General features: G+C 40.7%; 2 protein-coding genes across 2 annotated transcripts; one reads left to right on the plus strand and one right to left on the minus strand.

Moving 5' to 3' along the window:
- The first annotated feature begins 6,081 nt into the window (after positions 1-6,081).
- Positions 6,082-6,723, plus strand: LOC134674164 (uncharacterized). Its single transcript, XM_063532220.1, has one exon. The coding sequence runs from the start codon at positions 6,082-6,084 to the stop codon at positions 6,721-6,723; it is 642 nt and encodes a 213-aa protein (XP_063388290.1).
- A 4,557-nt stretch (positions 6,724-11,280) lies between these two features.
- Positions 11,281-23,708, minus strand: LOC134674165 (neuropilin and tolloid-like protein 2). Its single transcript, XM_063532221.1, has 13 exons — positions 23,669-23,708; positions 23,487-23,578; positions 22,978-23,152; positions 22,255-22,403; positions 21,195-21,292; positions 20,755-20,921; positions 20,134-20,252; positions 19,227-19,364; positions 18,131-18,286; positions 14,560-14,717; positions 14,001-14,131; positions 13,016-13,159; positions 11,281-11,789 (listed from the first exon to the last, which is right to left on the minus strand). The coding sequence occupies exons 1-13, from the start codon at positions 23,706-23,708 to the stop codon at positions 11,704-11,706; spliced, it is 1,653 nt and encodes a 550-aa protein (XP_063388291.1). The 3' UTR covers positions 11,281-11,703.
- Between the last annotated feature and the right edge of the window lie 484 nt (positions 23,709-24,192).

Genomic DNA, 24,192 nt, shown 5'->3' on the forward strand with positions numbered 1-24,192 from the left:
TCAACTTTCTACCGTATTCTTGTAGCGATAAAGTCTAAATTCATATGGATTTCCAGTGGCTGTTACTGCTATTATGCGTGACGTAGTTAGGGCTGGCTATTTTTCTGCACACGGATGAATGGCTATGCTTGCCTCGCATAATAAAATAGAGTTATTTGGAGAAAAGGTTTTTAAAGAATGGGCATATTCAATTGTAAGGATTGTTTTGGTGATTGTAAGAAAGTGATGAAATAATAATGAAAAACTAAGAGTCGATTTTGGATTAAATCGCAATAAAATGGTGCATGAGATGGGGCCAGTACAGCCGGTGTGACACCGCTACAACGCGAGTGGTTGATGAGTTCGCATCACGCGCGTGATTGGTCGCAACTAGTTGCGTTAGACTGCACGGTTGGCTCGAATTCGTGAGTGACACCGCTGAACTAGTACCATTTTTAGTACCCGTAAGGCCAGTCCTTAGATATAAGTATGTCACTACAAGTGTGAACAGATTGTATTCCGCATTTGCTAGTTTTGTGAAATGTCACACGCAAGTCAGATTTAGATCTAGAGAAAAGTTGTACCTATGTAGCTATTGTTAGATGTGGTAGGCTGAAGTTGTTTGTACTTGCTTTGTATTAAACGCTGTTCGTTGTGAGAGATTCAAGTGAGAAATGTAAAATAATGAAACGAAGCACGGAATATAGGTAATACAATTGGGTCACAAAAGTTGCGTAAAATTCATGGCTAAGCGCCATGCTTAAATAGCTCCGCTTCTATGGTTTGTTGTCAAAACAACATCAACTCATGGCGCGAAATACTGTTCTGTGTGCCGGTTCTATACGTTAGTACAAGTAATAATAGTTCAATGCCTACTTATAAGCAGTGGTGTACAACTAACCTAAGGCGTGGAGAGAGATACATACCTACACTACACCAGGTAGAGTAATGGACGCATGGGACAGGTATGTCCCATTATCGGTAACAACGCTCAATTACTAACTCGGAGACGGTGACGTACGGACGGCGATAACTCACATTAGGTGCTTCGCCAAGACGATATATCACGCAGCGACCGCAGCGTACATCGTACTACGTAGGCGAACAACACGCGAACGCGAAGCGAAGCGATGCGGCGCGGGGTGAATCAATCCTTTGATTGCTCCTCTACACGATGGGCCAGCGCCGGCCACTCCAAGGGACACATTTATGCGTTATGGATCCTCTACACGATGGACCAACGCCGGCCACTCCAAGGGACGCATTTATGCGTTATGGATCCTCTACACCAGCCATTCTCAAAGTGTGTTCCGCGGAACCCTAGGGTTCCGCAAAGCCTCTGTTGGGGTTCCGCGAAAATACTTGTATTAATAAGAAAAAAACCAGCACTTCTATAGGTATATCTGGTCCACAGTGACGAATGAAAATTTTTAATTTGGGGTTCCGTCAAATATTTCGCTTTCCAAAAGGGTTCCGTCACCAAAAAAGTTTGAGAAACGCTGCTCTACACGATGGACCAACGCCGGCCACTCCAAGGGACGCAGCCATGCGGTAGAATGTTGATGTTGATGAATTGTTGCTGCCTCTGACGCATAAATGCGTCCCTTGGAGTGGCCGGCGTTGGCGCATCGTGTAGAGGAGCCATTAGAGGGAGCAAGTGATATTGCTATCTCTTTCTACCGCATGGCTGCGTCCCTTGGAGTGGCCGGCGTTGGCCCATCGTGTAGAGGAGCCATGATACCCATAAAAGTGTCCTACGTGGGCGATGTCGTTGCGAACGCGAACGCCTTGGGCCCGCCGCGCCGCGTCACGTTCGCCTGTTGTTCGCTTACGTAAGTGACATTCCATTTCCAACTGCAGCTGCAATACTGTTCATTTTACTATGGAAATTGACAATGACAGCGACGCGTTTCCATAGTAAAATAAGTTTTTGGCAAAAATTTCATTTTTGGTACAAGCTTTTATCGCTGACTGTACTTTTCTTACGACAGACAACTAATACTCATTGAGACAATTCTAAAAACCCCTAACACAATTAGGTTGCGTTGTTTCATCACAGAGTTCCTATGGCCACCTCCTGTCTCCATCATCAGATCAGTTCGACAGTACCATATTATTGTATTGTCATTAGAACTACATACAGCTGCCAATTTTCATGACGCTAGAATCCTTGGAAGATGGTTAAATTGGTTACCTTAGATTCCATTACATAGTTAGTTACATACAAGTCGACGTTTCTATGGCCACCTCCTGTCTCCATCATCAGATCAGTTCGACAGTACCATATTATTGTATTGTCATCAGAACTACATACAGCTGCCAATTTTTATAACGCTACGATCCTTGGAAGATGGCTAAATTAGTTACCTTAGATTCCATTACATAGTTAGTTACATACAAGTCGACCTAATAAAAGCTTGTTAATGAACAGTATTGCAGCTGCAGTTGGAAATGGAATGTCACTCTAAGACTCAGCGTCAGTGTTGCTACTGCGGTGTGGTGTGGTGGTAAAAGCACCTATGTATTCAGTATCTGTCCTAGTTTACTTCCTACTTTATAAATGACTTATCTCCGAAACATTGCCTGCACTTTCCTTTTGACCTAACTTAATTAGGTACCTACATAAATCATTTTTCACCACACCAGCTCGGAAAGGCTAACTTTGCACTTCAAAAACTAATAGCAAAGTTGCATTTTATTCACATGTGAGGCAAATTAATCAAATGCAAATTTTGAATTGTTTTCTTATATTTGCTGGTATAATGGTGGACTTTTAAATGATGATTTTGGATGATAAATATTTAATAACATTCATTTGGATTTGATTTGGTTTGATTTTGTTTGATATTTTACATTTTATATTTGCTTTATTAGGGTTGGTATGGTGAAAAATTTTGTGCTTCACTCGGGGGCAATTTTTTTTTAACCCTCGTGTTTTGAAACCCTCGCAACGCTCAAGATTCAATTTTGGAATCTTTCGCTTGCTCGGGTATCAATATTAGCACGAGCGGTTAAACAACAACTTTGCCCCCTTGTAAAACAAATAACTATTATTTCATTAACCCTAAAAAGAGTTTTTATTATAACAACTTTCCTCCAAAATTCAATCGTAAAATTAAAAAGTTTCTAAGAGCTTATAATTTCTTCATTCTTTAGTGTTTTAGAGTTTATAGAGATATCAAAGCGAAATTACTGAAATACTTAAGTTGAAGTTCGGAACAGGGATGCTGCGGATGCAGATTTATGACATCCGCGGATGCGGATGCGGAAGTCAAGATTAGGTACTTAGAAAATGTCAAATATTACATTTTTAGTATGTTTTTTATTTAAAAAACGAGACGTTTAGTATTTGAGCGAAAATATATGTGCGTTATATTTAATAAACAGTAACAACTTGGCCGACTTTTCCGGATCTAGACGATTTCGTTATAAGTACTGACGAAATTACCTAGCACTTACGCCGCCGCTAAGATGTTCTTGTACTGACTTGTTCGACATCCGCATGCTCCGCATCGATTTTATGCGGATGCGGATGCAGATGCGGATGTTGAAAATAAATCGGAAGTTCCGCGGTTGCGGATGTTCGCAACATCCCTGGTTCGACAGCCCTAAGTGTGATTGTAGGAAGTTGAGACGTTACCCTGCGTTACTGCCGCTTCATTTAACAGGGAGGTCGATATAGGGTTGTCACCTTTCTAAATGTTTTGTTTTTTGCCGTTGTTCTGCTCCGTGAATTATGAGAATTAGATGGACCGATTTCTATTTGGTTGGGGTGTTTTTCGTCAGGCTTCGATAGTGGATAGATAATAGTCCGACAAGAAATTGTAGAAAAAGATGCCACTTCCTACGTAACTGTCATATTTTTGACGTAAAATGCTTAAACATGGCAGCAATTTAGTATCGAAATTTTTTAGTTCATTTAATTTCTACTATTTCATGTCCCACTATAATTGCCTATTCTGTGCGATATAAACGCAGTTTGTGCATGTCCTAAAAATACTTTTTAAATAAGTATTTATCGAATTAATCCACGTATAGCATAAAATAATTGATCTTCGAGTGACAACCCTAAATTCAGTAAATTCTTGTTCAATATTTCGCGGACTGCTTATTCTGGTTGCCAGTAGATTATCTACTGTAGATATCTCTTTTTGGATATTGATATTAACAAACATAGAACATTGACTAAGGTGCAGTGGGGCAATTTCGCCTGCGGGATAATTTCAACTAATCGAAATATCTTCCCTATTATTAACTACAATAACTAGAGTGCCATATATGTCTAGATAGGTGTGTTGTGTGCTTGTGTGTGACTCTAGTTAATAATATAAAACATGACAGATATTTCGATTAGTTGAAATTACCCCGCAGTCAAAATTGGCCCCCTGCACCTTACATGATTTAGGTTGGCGGTGAAAATAAATAAAGTCTATATTCTTTATAAACATTTTAATATAAAACTCAAACATGAAAATGCAACTAAAGCAATCTAATAACAATTCAATTCTTTATCCATAATTCAATTCTTAAACCTAATATTTTACAATTATAGAATCGACATTAAACTTTTTACAATAATATTTAAATTACAAACAATGAAAACTGTTCATCAATTATTATTCAGTGATGTCACAAATGAATACAATAGGAATATTTATTTGTATAAAATACTTTAATGATGAGAAAAGATTTAAAGTTTATTCTGAGTAAATAAAGGGCTTTGTATAAATATACAAATATTGTGTCAATCTTACACGAATCGATCTTACCCCATGTTACTAGATGGTGATATGCATAATAGATAAATACATAGAAAAGATCCATAACTCAAAGTTAATATCGATCTTGTGAAGTTAATATTAAGTAGGTATGTTAAAAAACTAAGCAAAGATGTCAGCTTTAAATTCTCACCTTCTTGCCACCAAGTATTGTTAGTAAGGTATGTCAAACTGATCAAGTCCGAATTCTACAACCCAGTTGTTCCCAAAGTTGACTGGGCTCCGACCCACCTAACAAAAACTGCCAAATTCGGGACCCATCTCTAGGCTGTCTTAAAAAGGGGGCATAAAATATTATTGGTAACGCTCAGATGCCCTAGTGCTAGGGTTGCCATACGTCCCGTATATACGGGACTGTCACCGTATTTAAGTATCACGTCCCGTAGATTTACTGGTCCCGTTTTTGTCCCGTATTTTGTCGACCGGTCTGCCTGGGTAGTGAGGGCAGGGCTCTCCAAATTCCAGCTCCAAACAGCAGCAACCAGATATACGCCCCCCCTCGGTGGCCCGCGCGAAAGTTTCTGAGGCGCAATATGGCCCACAGGTAAAAAAGTTTCTAGAATACCACTGTCCCTTATCAGTTCCGAATAATTATGATGTGGCGACAGGTGTTTTAATTATTAGTATTTTTACAATTAATATTAACGTACCGTATTCAAATGCAATCGCCGCTCCGCGCGACGCGGGTGCAGCGTAAGAGTACTTGCCTTATCGCTCGGTTCGTTTCGCCGTAGATCGGCGGCCCGAGTGCGCATTCGTGCGCGCTCGGAAATCCCGGTTAGTCGGCATATTACCACTCTCGAGGCTGGACGCATGCGCTCGCGCCGCCTGAGCTAACGGTTAATGCTTACACGTCGACTCGCTTGCTTTATATTCGGTTTGCGTGCGCGCCGAATACGCTTATAGCTTTTGCTTTTTATGTATACTTTCTTTATGTGCTTTTTCTATCTTCTGTGCTTACTCTGACTTTCTCTTCAACTATACTGTGCTGTGCTTTGTACTCTTACTTCTTTCCTTTGTGTTTGTGACTCTTGTGTGCCGTTATTTGACAATATATAATTAATGTGGAACTAGCTTGTTTCTCTTATCTCGCTAGGCTAGTTCACCACATAATTGGTGACCTCCGTTGAGTTGGACAGTTGTGTAGCGGACGTTTTTAAATTCTACCGTGTAACGGCCATTTTTTAAATTTTAATTTGTAACGAACGTTTGTGTTACATATTTTTACAAACATTTATCGAGTTTTATCTTTTAACAAACATTTATTTTTTGAAATTTACAGTTTTAGTTTATAATAGACGTTTTTATTAAATTTAAATCGAGAATGTCTGACGACGAAAGTACGGCACCTCGGGTGGCTGTACAGGTCCCTGGGGCGGGGGCCAGTACCAGTGAGTCGTCCGTTAGCCACATAAGTGTTAAGCCGCCGCCGTTTTATCCGGATAAGCCGACTATGTGGTTCGCTCAGCTAGATGGACAGTTTACGTTGACAAAGATTACGAGCGACACTACCAAGTTTTATCACGCCATATCCGTTTTGGAATATAAATACGCGGTTGAAGTGGAGGACATTATAACCAACCCGCCGGCGAGTGATAAATATGGTACGCTTAAGAGGGAACTTATAGCTCGTTTGTCAAGTTCTAAGCAGGAGCGTTTAAAGCAGTTGATGTCGAAAGAGGAGCTCGGTGACAGGAAGCCGAGCCAGTTTCTGCGGCATATCCGGAGCTTAGCGGGTGCAGATTATCCGGATGATTTTATTCGCCATTTGTGGATGAGCCGATTACCTACGGTGTTGCAGAGCATAGTCGCTTACCAGGATAATTTGCCCTTGGATACCGTGGCTCAGATGGCGGACAAGGTGCATGAAGTTACACCGCCCGGACCTGGTTATCAGGTGGCTGCAGCATCGTCGATTAACCGTTGTCGGTTGCAAGTTTTTCATATGCTGACGCAATCGCGATAAGAAATCGGTATAGTCCGTCAGTTGGTCAGGTGTCGGTTGCAATAAGTCGCTGGGAAGTCTTAACGGCTCGCCGTAAACTAACTCGGCGGTCGAAGCAGACAGATCGTCCTTCCACGCACTACGTATGCCTAAAAGTACTAGTGGAAGGGTTTCAGTCCAACAGTCATCTGCGTGGCACATTATGGCAGCCTTAAGTTGGCGGTGGAACCTTTCCACAAGGCCATTCGCTGCCGGATGATACGCAGTAGTTTGCAAGTGACGAGACCCAGTCATTGCTGCTATCTGACGGAATAAATTGGAGTCAAATTGCCTGCCCCTGTCAGTAGTGATATTATGGGGGCAACCAAAACGCGCAACCCACGTCGAAATAAAAGCTTTGGCAACACTTTCTGCCGTAATGTCATATAAAGGTACTGCCTCAATGACAACCCTACCTAGTGGTTCCAGAACGGATATGATGGTCGTATTTGTCTACGTGACAGCGTGATAAAACGGTGTCCGTCTCTTTCTATCCCGCAGAGTTAAAAAGTGACAGTTGTTTTATCACGTGGATAAATGTGGATAAAGCGATCCGTAATAGGCTTGCTGGGCCCACTTAATACTCGCTCGCGACCTACCATTGAGTGTCGAGTCGACAAATAGTTTAGGAAATACTGCCATAACCTCATTGGATTCATTTGTGACAACACGATCGCATTTCTAATATTATTGGTCTACAATATATCTAAAATATGTACAAATTACAACAGGTCAATCATCATTACTTATTATAGTAATGTACATCTTACTATTGATATTTAGCACTGTACATAGTCTAATAAAACATGGTCTTCTCTTCCCAGAGTGACATAAGCCTACGTCACAATAACATTGCCACTTTATATAGCGCTATCGCATATTATCGTATAGCGCTGTCGCATGATGACGTAGGCTCGTGTCAGTCACGTGACCACGAAAAGACGGGAAGAGAGTACCAGGCGGAGTATATTATTATACCATGGCACTGTACCAATACCAGGTTTTCGAAGAAAATATATTATTTTTTAGTGACATGTGAATATTTATCGTCTTAGGTTAGCGTTCATACGCTAAAACATTTTTTTATTAAACTTAAGTGAATTGCGTGCTTAAGTGAAGTGAAGTGAGTTGCGTGAAAGCAATAAATTATTAATCTATATCATCTAATAAAAAAACTACAGGAGAAAAAAATAAATATAGCTTATAGCATAGCACTTATAAACTGAAAAGTATAAAAACACGTTGAAAACTGTCTGCCGGATTCGAACTTTAAGATACGTCACGCTATTATTAGTCACATTAACGTTATCCTCGCGAACTATTAATAAAATTAAAATACGCTTTAAGTAAACTTGTTTAGAATTGATTTTTGATTTTTAAAAATCATGGATAAGTTTTAACTCTCAATGACATATGTGGATAAGTGGTAGAATGTGATTTAACCATCTTTTCTTTAATATACACCTTAAGTCATCGAGTTTAAAATTGATTTTTATAAACCTCAAAACATATCACACTATCATTAGCCACTTATACGTTATCCTCGCGACTTTTTACCGAATTATATCATTTATCAGATAGTCGTCATATCATGCATTAAATGATTAATGATATGGTGACATAACCATCATAGCCCTCCTGGAAACGATATGGATTAGATGTGTCAGTGTCAAAAGTGACGTATTTGTTTGAAGAAAAGTCACATTTGACACTGACATATCTAATCCATATCGTTTCTAGATCTATTAGTTGACGTATCGTTAGAATCGGGCCGTATGTGTAGTGTTTTGTCATATTTGATGACGTTCATACATATCCGTTCAGACATATCCGTTCGTCTCCCAGACTTTAATAATAATAATTTTCGCCACTAAATCGATTACCGAGACGGTACAGGGTGATCCCAAATATAAAATATATATTTGGGACATAAAATATACAAAAACCAAGGCTTTTAATGCATTTTTTTTTCAATTTCGCTTAACAACGTTATGAAAAATGTACTACATACTAATTATATAGATTTCGACAAAATGCCAATTTTGTCAATTCGGTGACATGTCTACAAATAAATATTTATTAAAAATATCGTCGGCTGAGAATACGTTTGTGCCATATTCATTTTTGAGAAAATCGTTTTTTAATGATTTCTAAAATACCAAAAAATATGCTATAATTGACACAATAAGATTTTGAAAAAATCCATTTTTGAAAAATGTTGTGCCATATCCGAAATTTACTAATAGGATAATTACACTCTGTCAACAGAAAATTATCACAAAAGTGTGACATATCCACAACTTTTGTGTCATGTCATACATTATACGTTTAACATTTACTCAAAACGGATATGGCAAAAATTAATTTTTTTTTATTATTTTTTCATGATTACCACTGTATTCACAATACTTGTTTGGTACTATAAATAGTAGACATATATGCCTAAATAATATATACGTTAAATATTTCCTAAATGTAAAACTTTCCGAAAAATATTTTTTTTTGCTTCTTTTCGCTGTCCTGCAAACCATGTAAGACGTATGGCACAAACGTATTCTCACCCGACGATATAATAAAACTGTACAATAAATGTTGTTCAATCTCAAGCTAAGTTATAATAAGCTAAGTTGTTCCAAATATTAACTTTATAGTTTAATCAGAAGTATTAAAATTAAATAAAAATAGCATCAAGGTCATACTTAATTTTTACTTCAAACATTTACCTAAACTTATTGAAGAAATTAAGAATCTTAATCTGATTATGATGCTATAAAATTGACTTAGGGTAAGTTTTCAACCGCTTGAAGGTGAAATAACTCTGAATTGGACCCAGCACACCCGTTACAAACTCAAAATATCTAATTCAATCCTTTGACAAAGCTTTACAAATGAACCGACTAAAAGGTACGACTAGAATTTCAAATTCGTTACAGGTTTTATAAAAGTTTTTAGTCAAAAAAATAATTTTTGAAACATTAAAACAAGCTTTTATCGCTGACTGTACTTTTCAACAGGCAACTAAGAGCGTTTTGACATTGTCCGATCCAATATCGGATGTCGGAAGGAAGTAAAATGTAAGAAATATGTCTTTCTCTGTATTTATTACATTTAAAAACGATAGAAAACGCAAAAAGGCGGACTTAATTCCAATGGCACTCTCCTGCAGCTGTTTTTGTCGTCGGCGCCTTCCGACATTCGGTTTCGGAAACTCGCTTTCGATAAATTCTGCCACGTCGGAGCCCCCAATCTTGGACCTGCTGTTGAACCGATAAAATTTGTTTGTGTGCGTATATGTAGGAATAATATTTGTTGTAGTGTGCGTGACCGTTAAAGATGGCGGCTCCCTTCCCGGTGTTTCTCGAAGGCGCCTTACGTATGATGTGACGCTGACCTCTGACGTGTCGTGGGACAATAAAATTGCCCTAGACTATCCGTGGCTTAAGGCTTTCTTAGGCCCACTTGCACCATTCCACTAACCCGGGGTTAACCGGCTAAACCTAGAGTTACCATTGTTGCCAATACAATTTGACACTGGGTTGACAGTTTAACCGCTTAACCCCGGGTTAGTGGGATGGTGCAAGCGGGCCTTATAGTTTACAACACTCAAAACTTCTACCAATTTCAACACTAAATTAATCTTTCCATGCACATTTTGAATAATCAAAAATCCCTAAGGCTTATTTTATAAAGCACCTAAAAAACATTGTCAAAACAATCTTATTTTAAAATTAATGCAAACAATTTCGCATATTATATTATAACAATACTCTTTGTAGTGTTTTAGTTTAATATCAACTTGGTTCTTATTAATTCTAGAAAATGTATTGTCCAACAATTACATTTCTGGCACACCATTCTTATTTCACCATCGCGACAATAGATGACTTTCTGTGCAGGCTGCGATAATATCTACACAACGAAACGTCCAAAATATAATGACACGCTCTTAAAGGGCTCTATATATAAGATTGTGTAGTGATTTTTTTATTGATAGCTTCCGAAAGTTTAAGATCACGAAAATTTTCCAAAAGGCCTCGACTCAAAAAGACTCAAAATCTTTGGCACGAAGTATCGTGAAACTGGATGTAAGTTTCTCCATAAAAATCTGATTCATGTTTTGAGTCCTTAAGTCCAAAAGCAGTGGACCAACAAAGTCCAACAGAACCTCTAGTGTAAATTTCATTCGTGCGTCTATTTTTGCATGGAATTTTGAACAGCGCGCCAAGCGGGACAGGATGCCACAAAAACGTGTCAGTGCCAAAGAATGGTGGCGTTGGTGAAATAGGAAACTAGACAAGCCTACACCAAACATTCGACTAGACACAAGTCTGGAACCAAAGAATAATAAAACCTAGAAGGTTATCGGCAACCGTGGACACCGTAGTCAATCCTTTATGTGTCATTGAAGTACCTATCGCTATTTTACTCATTGACAGCTTACACACAGAGTGTGAAAGTACCATTATAAACGTCACATTTTTTATAGGAATCTTGGGTTTTGTGGTGGCATTTCTACACTCAAACAAAGTCACTGCAAAAAACTTGGTCTGACTATAGTCATGTTTTTGGGTCCACTTTTAACAGGTATGCTTTAGTCTAGGCTTTATTATTCTAAGTCTAGAATCTCATCGAATGCTATCTATTTGGCTCCACGTCAGCTTTAACCACCATCCTTTTCCTACTTATATAGTCCGTCTCACAAAAACACCTCTGCGGGTACACTTTGTCCACAGACGACCCTAGATTCCTTGGAAGAGTCTTAGATTTCTTATAAAAGTCACTCTTTAAACAATAGTCATAAATCAACTTCGGTCCTTCGTCGAAATACTGACTGTAGTAACCGTCGTAGTCTTCAAATGATACGCTTTTCGTGTAGAAGGAGCCTTCGGGGCGGTGCCGCGGGGGCAGCAGCCAGGAGGGGGGCGGGGTCGGGGCCCAGGGCGCGGGCCCCGAGGGTCGTCCTCAGCGAATCGGCTTCGAGACGATGATGACGTCAGGGGCCGAGCGGGTGGTCTCCGAGCTCATGGGGCGACGGTCGAATTTCTTTTCTGTGGGATTTGAAAAACGTGAAAGTATAGAATACTTAATATCTAGAAAGGCTTTTTTTTTTCAGGAGTGATAGAAGAAAGAAACGCAGCGCAATCTTGGATACTACTGATCAGTCATCAAGATTCTTGGTTTGAATTTCCGATTACCTATATTATATTTAAAAACAAGTCCTCATGTCCTGTCCTCATCTTTAAAACTCGTCTGCAGGTTTTGTCATTAAGCGAAGTAATGAATTGTCACAAAAAATGTACAATTTAGTTCACTTACATCCGATCAGTACTGTCGTTTATCTTTACCTTAACCCTGAAGTCTCGATTGTTAACTCAAAATAGGTACTCTGAACAAGTGCAAGACTCAGAAAACGGAGTTATGTTTTTCTAATAACTCTCAAAACTGCATCAGTGGAAGTCATGGAGATCGAGGGAAGAGTCCTTTGTCCAGCAGTGGGACACTTTAATAAACACGTAAAATACGAAAGGCGCTCAAGTAGCCGAGAAAGAGAAGAAGAAGGCGCGCTTATTCGACGAAATTGTAACCGAGTCTATTAGACCTTAAGAGGAAGGTAATTAGACTCACGTTTGATTGACTCCTGAGAGTCGACCTGCTTCAGCAGTTATAATAGTAATCTCCGAGGTGTAGGCGAGCTGTTAGACGAGTTTGTACCTTCAGAGTAAGGTAATAAGACTCACGTTTGAGAGACTCCTGCGGAGTGACCTGCCTCAGCAGTTCTATAGTTATCTCCGAGGTGTTAGCGGGTGCAGGTGAAGGCCGGACGATGGTGGCGCCCGAGTTTGAACCTTAAGAGGAAGATAATAAGACTCACGTTTGATAGACTCCTGCGGGGTGACCTGTCTCAGCAGTTCTATAGTTATCTCCGAGGTGTTAGCGGGCGCGGGTGAAGGCCGGACGATGGTGGCGACCGAGTTTGTACCTTAAGAGGAAGATAATAAGACTCACGTTTGATAGACTCCTGCGGGGTGACCTGTCTCAGCAGTTCTATAGTTATCTCCGAGGTGTTAGCGGGCGCGGGTGAAGGCCGGACGATGGTGGAGCCCGAGTTTGTACCTTAAGAAGAAGGTAATAAGACTCACGTTTGATAGACTCCTGCGGGGTGACCTGTCTCAGCAGTTCTATAGTGATCTCCGAGGTGTTAGCAGGCGCAGGTGAAGGCCGGACGATGGTGGCGCCCGAGTTTGTACCTTAAGAGGAAGATAATAAGACTCACGTTTGATAGACTCCTGCGGGGTGACCTGTCTCAGCAGTTCTATAGTAATCTCCGAGGTGTTGGCGGGCGCGGGTGAAGGCCGGACGATGGTGGCGCCCGAGTAGCCGAACGTAGAGAACCCGCGGCTATTCGACGAGTTTGTTCCTACCAGAGAGGAAAATATGTATAAAATTAAAATAGATGTCATATTATACTACTGGTACGAGTATTTAATAAGGAATCTTCTTTCAGAGTTCTTTATTCTATCTCTACGTCAGTGGCAGAGGCTGGAAAAGAATGATATAAGGAGTGAAGACTCCTGGCCGCGTAGCCAAGATGCCAATCGCTAACGCTCCGTAGCGATCGAAACGCAACTGTCACTGTCTCACTAATGTGGAAGAGTGATAGAGATACATAATGCTTTTCGTTGTCGAAGCGATAGCGATTGTAACCTTGGCTAGGCGGCCTGAAATCCCTTACCATCGGAGCTATGAGCAGTATCTTGGAACAAGCTCTCTCGACTGACAGATGACCTCTTTGGTGTCTGACGACTATTAACATCTCTGATTTCCTTCTTTTCTTCCTCTTCTAACCTGATATCTTTTAGACCCTGGTATGTCCTTAAACTGCGTCCAAAAGAGGTATGGGTACTGTGAATGTCATTTCGTGTGGTAAGCTGGTAGGGTACAGCAGTGATATCATTCCAGATCTAGAGCAGAGCCCAACTGGGGAAGTACCTCCACCTTACAGAAAACCGCAGCCAAGTAACACTAGAGTCTAGTGTTACTTGGCAGGAACACATTGTGAGTAGGGTCTAGTGACTAGACACTACTCATAGTGGTGTGTTCCTGCCGGTGAGTAAGGTTACCAGAGCTCAACGAGGGTGCGAAATGGGTGGGGTCGGCAACGCGCACCTCTGGAGTTGCAGCCGTCCATACATAGGTTACCAAACGGGCGGGTCGTATCTTGTTTACCGAAGTATTATAAAAAGACATTCGTTACTTACCATCAGAACTAGGAGCGGTATCCACTTGGAATAGGCTTTCTCTCGTCTGACATCCAGACTCTTTGGTATCAGGAGCTCCGACCGATGCGTCTCTGATCTCCTTTCTTGCTTCCTCCTTGGAACCTTTACTCCTGAAAAGGTCGTATTAATAAAAAAAGACATAATAAACACATGACACTTCTAAATTGGTAATAGGCACCGTACGCGTTGGAGGGTTTGCCATCTTGTGGCCTAAATCGGAAACAAACATGTACATTGCCAAAGCAAGTGCTGCCATCTACCGTTCTCGTACGTTTTCTTAGGCATAGTAGGTTCTGCCATCTTGTGGGCTACACTGGAAGCATAAAATTCACATTTACCTACGCCTAGCGCCAAAAATCTGACGGCTCAAATATATACATCTAAATATGTACGTCTCAAGAAGGAAGTGGTGGGTATTTACCTCAGTGACTCTTCCTTCTTGCTGGTATCGCTCCGCCTCGACCCCTAGCTTTTATCCTGATATCTTCAATAGGAACCTGTACGCCCTCACATTCTTTGAGATCCACAAGGTATTTACCTCAGTGATTCTTCTCTCTTGCTCGTATCGCTCCGTCTCGGTCTCCCCTTGTACTCTATCCTGACGTCCTCGGCGGGGACGGGGCCGCTCTCAGGCCAGTCGTGGTGGTGATCCAGGGAGGTGTCGCGGTGGAGAAAATCGGATTCGATGCTGCTTGACTGGAAGAATTGGAGACAGAAACTTGAGTAGATGAAGACTTAAATAAAGCCTATTGAAGAAAACGTCCGAGTGCTGGTCACATCTGGTAATCTGTGGGACCCTAAAATGGAGGAGGGCGGGGACGCTCTGATATTGACCCTAAATCCAACGCAAAGAATATAATACTCACTAGGAGAAGAACGGTAACTCCATACAAAAAAATGTCCCCAACCGTTTATACGTTTATACTAGTGGCGCCATCTTTGTGTACCAATGGAACTAAAGTTGACAACCGGTTTAGCCTGGCGGGTATTGGTAGGTAGTAATTCTGTTGATAAACATATTTGTTATCTTCATATCACGAAATATATGCAAGATGCAAATATTACCCCTTGTTTGTGGTATTATCAATTGATTTAAATAAAAGGCATGTTTATGTTTATAACATTATATATATTATTTATTAAAAAATATTTTACATATAAAAATATACACTGAAAACTGGCAACTGGCAACTTAATAAAAAAATAGACATTAATAAAGTTTTCAGTACCTTTTATACAAATAACATTAGGCATGCCTACCTATTACACTTTACACACAGATACACTACACTTTACACACGGCATTTTACGCTACGTCTTACGTAGGCGAACAACGCGCGAACGCGGCGCGGCGCGGCGCGGCGAAATCAATCCTTTGATGCCCATAGAAGTGTCCTACGTAAGCGATCTCGTTGCGAACGCGGTGCGGCGCGATTTGCACGCGAATGTCAGGCGGCGACGAATGTTCGCGCGTTGTTCGCCTATGTAAGACGTAGCGTTACACAGATTTCCAACTTGTATTCATACATTTCTTCACGGTTAATTAATACGCTTTCCAGATGCGTTATGACTCGGTTCCTTCTGAACCCACTAAAGTTGTAAATTTCACTCTGGCTGCTTCAACAGCCGTTGCTCCGCATTTAGCACATTTTCTATGTGCATTGCTGTAATCCATGTAGGTACAGACTTACAGTCTTAAGTGGTACGTAGCGGTACACGTTGTATGTATTATTTAAAGAGTTAATAAATAAAATTTTCGTTATGAACTTTAACCACAGCAGTTGGACAGAGTCATTGACAAATATATTTTTTATTATGGTGGGTAGACGTACCTACCCTCCATATATTTTATGAACATTGACAAAGACAGTTGGAAGCAAATATTCATTATAAAACTTAATCGCATGTAATTAAGTTTTAAGCGTTTTAAGTCCCGTTTTATGATTAATATTGTATAAAATTTGTGATAATTTAAATCAGAGTTGGGAGCAATGTTGCTGTAGAAAAATGTTTTTATTTTTATTACTCGCAACTTTTTCCCGGAGGCCAACGCACACATAGAAGCTTAAGGCGCACACATGCGCAATTATTTGGGGACATAACTTTCTTAGGAAGTGAACAGGCCTTGATCCAACGCCTGATATCAAAGGGTACCTAATCCTTGCCAGTATAATAAAATTATACTCTGTTTTGTTACTCTGTTCTGTTTTTGGGTAGTTATTTATAAAATTTGTTGGTTAACCAACCAAATACAAAACTACCTGGATTTGTCACTGAATGACCTGACTTTAACGAGTATTTGATCATGTAGTGTTTTCATCTACCCTCAACTGGCTTAAGGAGCCATTTGAGGGTATATTTTGTTTATTACTTTAATTAAAAACCTAAAGATACAGACTATTGTACCTACCACTGAAAATCCGAAACATGGTTAGGCTAAATCACAGAATAAAATAATAGTACTACGTACAGAAGACTCACTCTCTAACAAAACGCGTCTGTTACGCTCAGGACAGATATGGTCGCTAGGTGGTGACAGCGCCATGCGCGGCTCATGGCTAGCCACCAAAATTGGTGTGGAACGGATGTACTTTTAGCTACCTGTAGCAAAGCGACAAAATCGCGGAGTGAGCCACGCCTGGCTAAATAAAATATTTTCAGGGTATACCGTAGACATACAGGGGTATATCTACATGGTTTTCTTTCAACGCAAAATCGAATTAACAGGGTTGCCTCGTCACACTGCGGTCTGATCCCCAATTGTAACCCTTTTCAACACACTTGGACTCATATTGAATCTTATGTCAAACACAAAAGGTCGCTTTTCCAGTAACAACAAAAGCAAATGTGTAAAAGAATTCTATGGAGACGTTTATCCCTTTCTGAAATTAGATGACCTTTTCACGCCATAAGATCTAATGCGAAATATTTTTGGTTACATTTATGTCCCTTTTCAAAACAGCCTATTTGCGGTGATGTTGTTTGACATACGGTGCATTAAATTAATTCAAATAAGGGTGTAATATAAAGCCAAATTAACTTGTTTATGTTTGAATGTGAACTGCGTAGTTTTTTACTATCTTTGCCTTTGATCTTCTTCTTCCTCCTCGCGTTATCCCGGCATTTCGCCACGGCTCATGAGAGCCTGGGGTCCGCTTGACAACTAATTCCATGATTTGATGTAGGCACTAGTTTTTACTAAAGCGACTGCCATCTGACCTTCCAACCCAGAGGGTAAACTAGGTCTTATTGGGATTAGTCCGGTTTCCTCACGATGTTTTCCTTTACCGAAAAGCGACTAGTAAATATCAAATGATATTTCGTACATAAGTTCCGAAAAACTCATTGGTACGAGCCGGGGTTTGAACCCACGACCTCCAGATTGCAAGTCGCACGCTCTCACCGCTAGGCCACCAGCGCTTATCTTTGCCTTTGATATATGAAACAAATCTTTTACTGTGTTTAACTGTAAGGTGTTTTTTGGTAGTACTTATCACACTGTGTGGTTCAAATTTGTATAAAAACTCGGTCAAATTCATCATAGGTATTATTTTCATTAAAAGTGCTTTAATTTTCTGATCTGATGTGTCAAATAAGTGTCGCTGATAAGGTTGGACCGTTTTTTGAAGTCAAAAATGTACTAAGAGCTACGTCTATATAAATATAGGTATTCCGTCGCAGTCAAAGCCCGTACAGATGTAGTGTATAATTATTTTCCATCGTATTTTCACAGAAACGTACGAATGTGTCTTGCTATTTCAGACAGTCTCGGTATAAAAAGTACTGTGACTGAAGTAGCATGACAGATACGAACGTTTCCGAGAAAATACGATGGAAAACAATTATGCACTATATCTGTGCTCACTTTTCGCTTGGTTCTCTGCTGCTTGTACCTACGTCTCGTTGGTGTTGTTGGTGTGGCTCGGGGCTCAGGGTCTAAGAATAGGGTCCAGGGTCAGTTGGGACTCCACTAGCTAAGCATCTACTCACTTTCCGTTTGGTCCTCTGTTGCTTGTACATCTCCTTGGTGTGATTGTCACGCTCCAGACTTGCTCGGGGCTTCGGGTCCAGGGTCAGTTGGGTCTCTCCTAGCTATATCATCTACTCACTTTCCGCTTATTTCTCTGCTGTTTGTACATTTCATTGGTGTGGTTCTCACGCTCCAGGCTGGCTCGGGGCTCAGGGTCCAACAGGTTGGGGTCCAGGGTCAGTTGGGTCTCTGCTAGCTTGTCTAGTCGGTCTTCGCAAGATTTCGCTAGGTGTTCCTGAGAAAACAAAAATAGTTTTATAGTAGGTATAAAAAATGGTACAAAAATTTCAGAAACCAGGAACATAATGATATTCGTGAAAAATGAGATGAAATTAGTTCGAACTAGCGACCCACCCCAGCTTCGCCCCTTAAACCAAAGAAATTATACACCCAAATCTTCCTCAAGAATCACTCTTTTGATAGGTGAATACCGCATGAAAATCCGTTCAGTAGCTTTTGAGTTTAAACACAGAAGCGGTGGGGGACTTTGTTTTATAAGATGTAATGGAATGTGTTCGAAGTCGAGACAAGAGGGCACACCTATTTGAAGGTAGAGGTTATGCAGTAACTGATATTGGGGTTTTTCACTCGATATTGGCGAAACCCCTGCCTGGGGGCCGATTTTTGAATTTCGATCGCTCGATTTCGTCATTCGAAAATCGGTGGAAAACGGTAAAATGCAATTTTTTTAAATACGAGCGATCGAAATTTGAAATCTATTGGTTTGACTACTCCATTTCAATTCTATTAGTAAAATTGAAATGCATGGTAGTGGATATATTATTTAACGAAATACACGAAATCGAGTGGTCGAAATTCAAAAATCGGCGCCCTGAAACTGCGAAATTCGTGTACCTGTACCTACAGTTTTTTTGATATCTAGTAACACTTATTGAAACTCTGTAATGTAGAGTTCCAACGGAGCCGACATGTCTCATTGATAGAGGTTTCTTTTAAATATGTAGATACCCCGCCCGACGTTGCTCAACTACGGTCAAAAATCACGTTTGTTGTATGGGAGCCCCACTTAAATCTTTATTTTATTCTGTTTTTAGTATTTGTATTATACAGCCTGGTGACAGACGGTCGGACGGACAGCAGAGTAAGTAATAGGGTCCCGTTTACCCTTTGGCTACGGAACCCTAAAAAGATGTAGTGATGCCACCGGCCCTGACCTTGATGTACTTGTGGTCCTGGTGCAGCTTCCGGATGCACTTGAAGAGGAAGACCAAGCTCATCCCGGACAGGATGAGGGAGAAGATCACCAGGATCACCAGGATGTGGGGCTCCTTCACCAGGGACTGCGCCGCTTCCTGACAACATGGTAATGTTAACACAATTGGGAATAAACTGAAATATGATGAAATATATTTACATTATGAAATATAATGAAACAGTGCCCCAGGCTGGAATCGAACCAGCATCCTCTGCTATCGCGGCAGGGGCCTGAACCACTCGGCCACCGGGCCACCGGGGCATAGGTCAAATTTTTCCAAGTATATGCACTTCTTACCTCTCTGTCACTCTTGGATATTCGAGCGATAAAGAGGCAGATAGCAAAATTTTGATTGTCGCAGTTCCCGGTGAGTTAAGGTTCCGGCCGGTGAGTAAGGTTGCTAAAGTTCAACGAGGATGTTCGCCAACGCGCATGTAACAACTCCGGAGTTGCAGACGTCTATAGGCTTCTCTTATCTGACTTTTGCGGATGAACTTCGACCCATAGGGATCTGTTGTGGAAATATTATGAAAGATCCGTTAACTACTCAAGAGCTTTTTCAACCATCTCCATGTGTGTCTATAGGCTACCGACACTGCTTACCATCAGGCGAACACTATGCTTGTTTGCCACCGATGTGGTGTTAAAAAAACCAAACAAGTGCAAGTCGGACTCGAGGATTCTGTACTTTTTAATATTTGTTGTTATAGCGGCAAATACATCAACTGTGAAAATTTTCAAGCTATCTCGGTTCATGAGTTACAGCCCGGTGACAGACAGACGGACAGACGGACAGTGGAGTCTTATTAATAGGTGCCGTTTTTACCCTGGGTACGGAACCCTGAAAAAGGAACCTTTGAAGTTACCTTGCAGCTCTCAGGGTCTTCGTCCGACTTGAGCCTGCAGTCCGCGATGCCGTTGCACGCTAGACTTGAGTCGATGCACGTACCATCTTGGCAGTCCAACTCCGTGGCGTCACACGACTCTGTCAACAATTGGATACAGTATGAACTAAAATATCATATCTTATCTTATCGTTTTCGGGGGCCCTTACTACTTCGACCCATAGGGATCTTTTGTGCAATTACCATCTAGAAATTAAACAATTTAAACATCCGTCAACTACTCAAGAGCTTCTCCCACCATATCCAATGTGCCGGACGATGGAGCTCATGGGAGCCCTTTAAAATCCTTTGGTTCCAGATGTCCTGCTCCAAATTCCTTAATTTTTTGTCTGGCGAGGCCTGATACATGTCATACTTCGTTTTTTTTGCATTAGAAATAAGTTTTTGGCCTTATTGGTTGCGAACATGACGATTGATGAGGCTTTTATAGTAGAGATCCCTGAAGCTTAAAATTATGACTAAAATTGGAAACCTAGTAAAAGTAACTTAACATCTCCCTAAAGAGTCCGAAAAGAAGTGAAATGTGCCTGCAAAAGCGACGAAATTATGACGAAAAATTTAATCATAGTAAAAGAAACTTACCATCTCCCTTCAGAGTCCGAAAGGAGGTGAAATGTGCCTGGAAATGAGAGGCCTTGGCCTTATTGGTGGCGAACATTCTGACGTACATGACATTGCTGGGGCCCAGACCGTCGTCTTCCACCTTTGTGGTCACCGGGTTGGCCACCGAACCGCAGTAGAAAGCTAACCTGTGGAGGAATAAGTTAAAAAACCGTAAGTTAATCCTCCTGTAACAGTGTAACGGGAATGCAGTTATTTTTTATGGTGAATAAAAAATAACTGCGTAGTAGGATGTACGCACGTTACTTATTGCTTTATGTAAGCTGAGTAGCAATATTATCTCAGGGCCAAAAATGTAAAATCTAGTCAGACTTTAGCAGTAGTAGCAAAAACCAATTGTGCTCTCTTGTTCTTGTTGTGCTTCTTGTTGCACAAAACATGCTATATTCATATATACTTACTTGTGGTCGAAATTAGGTTCCGCACCAAACACTTGCACCAAATTATCCTCACACTCATTGGGAAAAGACAACTTGTATTCAGTGAAGTTTAAATAGATCTGAAATCAATAAAATAAGTTTTTTGACAAAAATGCGTGCGATGCGGAGGTATGAAAGTCATGTGACGAGAAAGGTATTACAAATAAATGTGGAAGGGGGGTTCGAGGAAAGGAAAACCGAGGAAAACGATGGACTGTGTGAGAGATGATATGAAACGAACGCAAGTGAATGATGAGACGACGGGCGATAGAGAGGTAAGGAAGAGAAAGACATGCAACGCCGATCCCAAGTGAATGGGACAAGGGCAAGAGAATGTTGAAATGGTTTTAATTTAGAGGAGACAGCCGCCCACGTCATCGAATGCCCAGGGGTGGCAGAATACCGGGCACAACACCTCGGGTCACCGGAGTCTCTCCCAGAAGTTGTCGGCAACGTCAAGGGTCTCCTAGGCTTCTTGGTAGAGTTGGGTTGGCAAGAATAGCCGCCAACCCACCACGCAAAATAGGCGCAATAATATAACGTCGAGTTGCGGAAACCAAGCCCGCGAAAACCTATAACCTATGGTAAGTAAGTACCTAATAGACTTGGCTCACGAGATAACCACCATGTGGGATGTTGACTCGACGATCATTCTACCTATAGTCGTGTCAGCGAACGGTCTCATAGCGAATAGACCAACTCGACCAACACCCTAGAGATACTCTCGCTGGGTGGTTGGATCAAGGGTCAGATGCAGAAGGCGGTAATTTTGGACACGGCGAGTATAGTACGTTGATTCCTCACTCTGCGGCCCTGACCACCGGCAGCTTGGGCCCTGCCCCGCTGCCGGCGGCACCCTAGGTTAGGTTTTTTATAATGTGTTTATATGTATTTTTTTTGTTTTTATATTTTACTTTTATATTCATATTATAAATAACCTAACTTAAGACGAAAAATAAATAATGAGAATAATAATAAATATTCTTTATTGTGCACCATACTAGTAAAGTATAATTTAATAAAAGCTTGTAAACAAACTGACCCTCGTGTTGGCGGGGGTCTCGATCCTCCACTGGATGTCCAGAGTGGTTGGACTCTCCTTACGGCATGCGTCCGCATCATCGTCCTCGGACGCTATCCAGCCAAACTTGTCATCTTTCTTACTTATTATACACGATTCGGGTATTTCCCCTGAAAACGAGAAGATACAGTAGGTAATAGTACATTGTGCAACATGGGGCGTAAGTTGAATATTGCAAACGAAAGTAAGTTAAATCACGACGGCTTGGCGGAGCGATTTATAGACTCGAGTTTGCAATATTATTACACCCCGAGTTACACACAATGTTTTTCATCACACTTGCGATACAAAAATGAAGTATATAGACAAAAAACTGTTACTTATGGCACTAGAAACTTCATAACTCCCTAGGGAGAACGCTTTTTTTATAATTCCCGCTAAACCTGCGTGCAATTCCACATTTACTGAGCGAGTGTGATGAAAAAGAAATAAAACCATACTCAGGTAATTTACACCATGCCGCAGGTGGATATTTTATAATCATTTATTTTAAGTTTATTTTTATTTATTTTTAGATATAGTTTAAGTTTTGTAGGTTAGTTATTTAATTATGTTTTATTAAGTATGTATATTAAGTAAGTATGCACTAATAAATCCATTTACAGCTCACAGTCAAGTTGTACCCCATCAGTTGCTAGTACCTAAGCTGTTACCATAGTATATAGTATAACAAATATAACTCACGACTCATGCTATTCGGCTGGAACTCGATATTGATCTTGAAGCCGGAGTATTCTATGCTGTCATCAGACTGGAACTTGAGCCATAAGTAGGGGCCGGCAGAGGTGATGGTGGGGGGAAAGCTGTTACCACAAAACTTGTATGCTGGCAGCGCGTAGCCGAATTTGCCGTCTCTTATCTGAAAATAAAACAATTAAAAAAACCGGCCAAGTGCGAGTCGGACTCGCGCACGAAGAGTTCCGTACCATTACGCAAAAACGGTACCTATATCGTGCGGCAAACTGGTAATCAGTGAGGAACGGACATCCGGACATCTTTTACTGTGCAAGTTAACAAATTCGATACCTTTTACTAAAGAAATAAAAATGTTTGATGCTTGTAAGGGTTCTGTGAATTTGAAGCATTAAAGTCAATTTATTTTATAATGTCCATAGGAAAAGAGCGATTTACTCATAGTAAAATAGTTTTAGACCCCAACAGTAGAAAGAAAAATTAAAAATATAAGCATTTACCTCTAAAAAGTCATATTCGCACTTTGGCGGTCGATCTTCCATATGGAATTTGTCGACGAATGACAGGACTATCACTTGTCCACCGCCGCCGGCTGAAAAAAAAAATAGTTATCTAAGGTCAATGTGGTTAATAATTCCGCCATAGCCATATTCCTATTCCATGGCTTATTCCGTCCACGAGCGTATATTTCTTTGATCTTCCGTTAATATGATGGGATCCATAAGGAATCGAGGGAACTCCTCAAATCTTAAAAGCATACATATAGTGATTGTTGTATTTTTATCAACAAATCGAACATATACACTTACAAAAGTGATATTTGAGGAAGTGTAACTGCTGATGATGACCAGAACGAAACTCTTTAACGACGCATAGCTCGCGTTTTGCGATTTTTCCTCTTCGTTATGATTGTTAAGTAAGTTAGGTTTTTAAGCCATATTTATGTCAAGCTCAAGTTCTGAACATGGGATCCATGAGGAATCGAGGGAACTCCTCAAATCTTGAAGGCATAAGTATATAATTTTCTGTATTTTCATCATAAAATAAAGCATTAACATTAAAAACTGTCACATTTGATGAAGTGGAACTGCTGATGATGATCAGAACAGAACTCTTGAACGACGCATAGTACACGTTTGGTGATTTCGAATTTCGATTTTGACTGGGACCCGGATTCGTACCCGGATCCGGTTCGGACCCGGACCT

Source organism: Cydia fagiglandana, chromosome 19 (genome assembly GCF_963556715.1).
Source record: "Cydia fagiglandana chromosome 19, ilCydFagi1.1, whole genome shotgun sequence".
Lineage (NCBI taxonomy): Eukaryota > Metazoa > Arthropoda > Insecta > Lepidoptera > Tortricidae > Cydia > Cydia fagiglandana.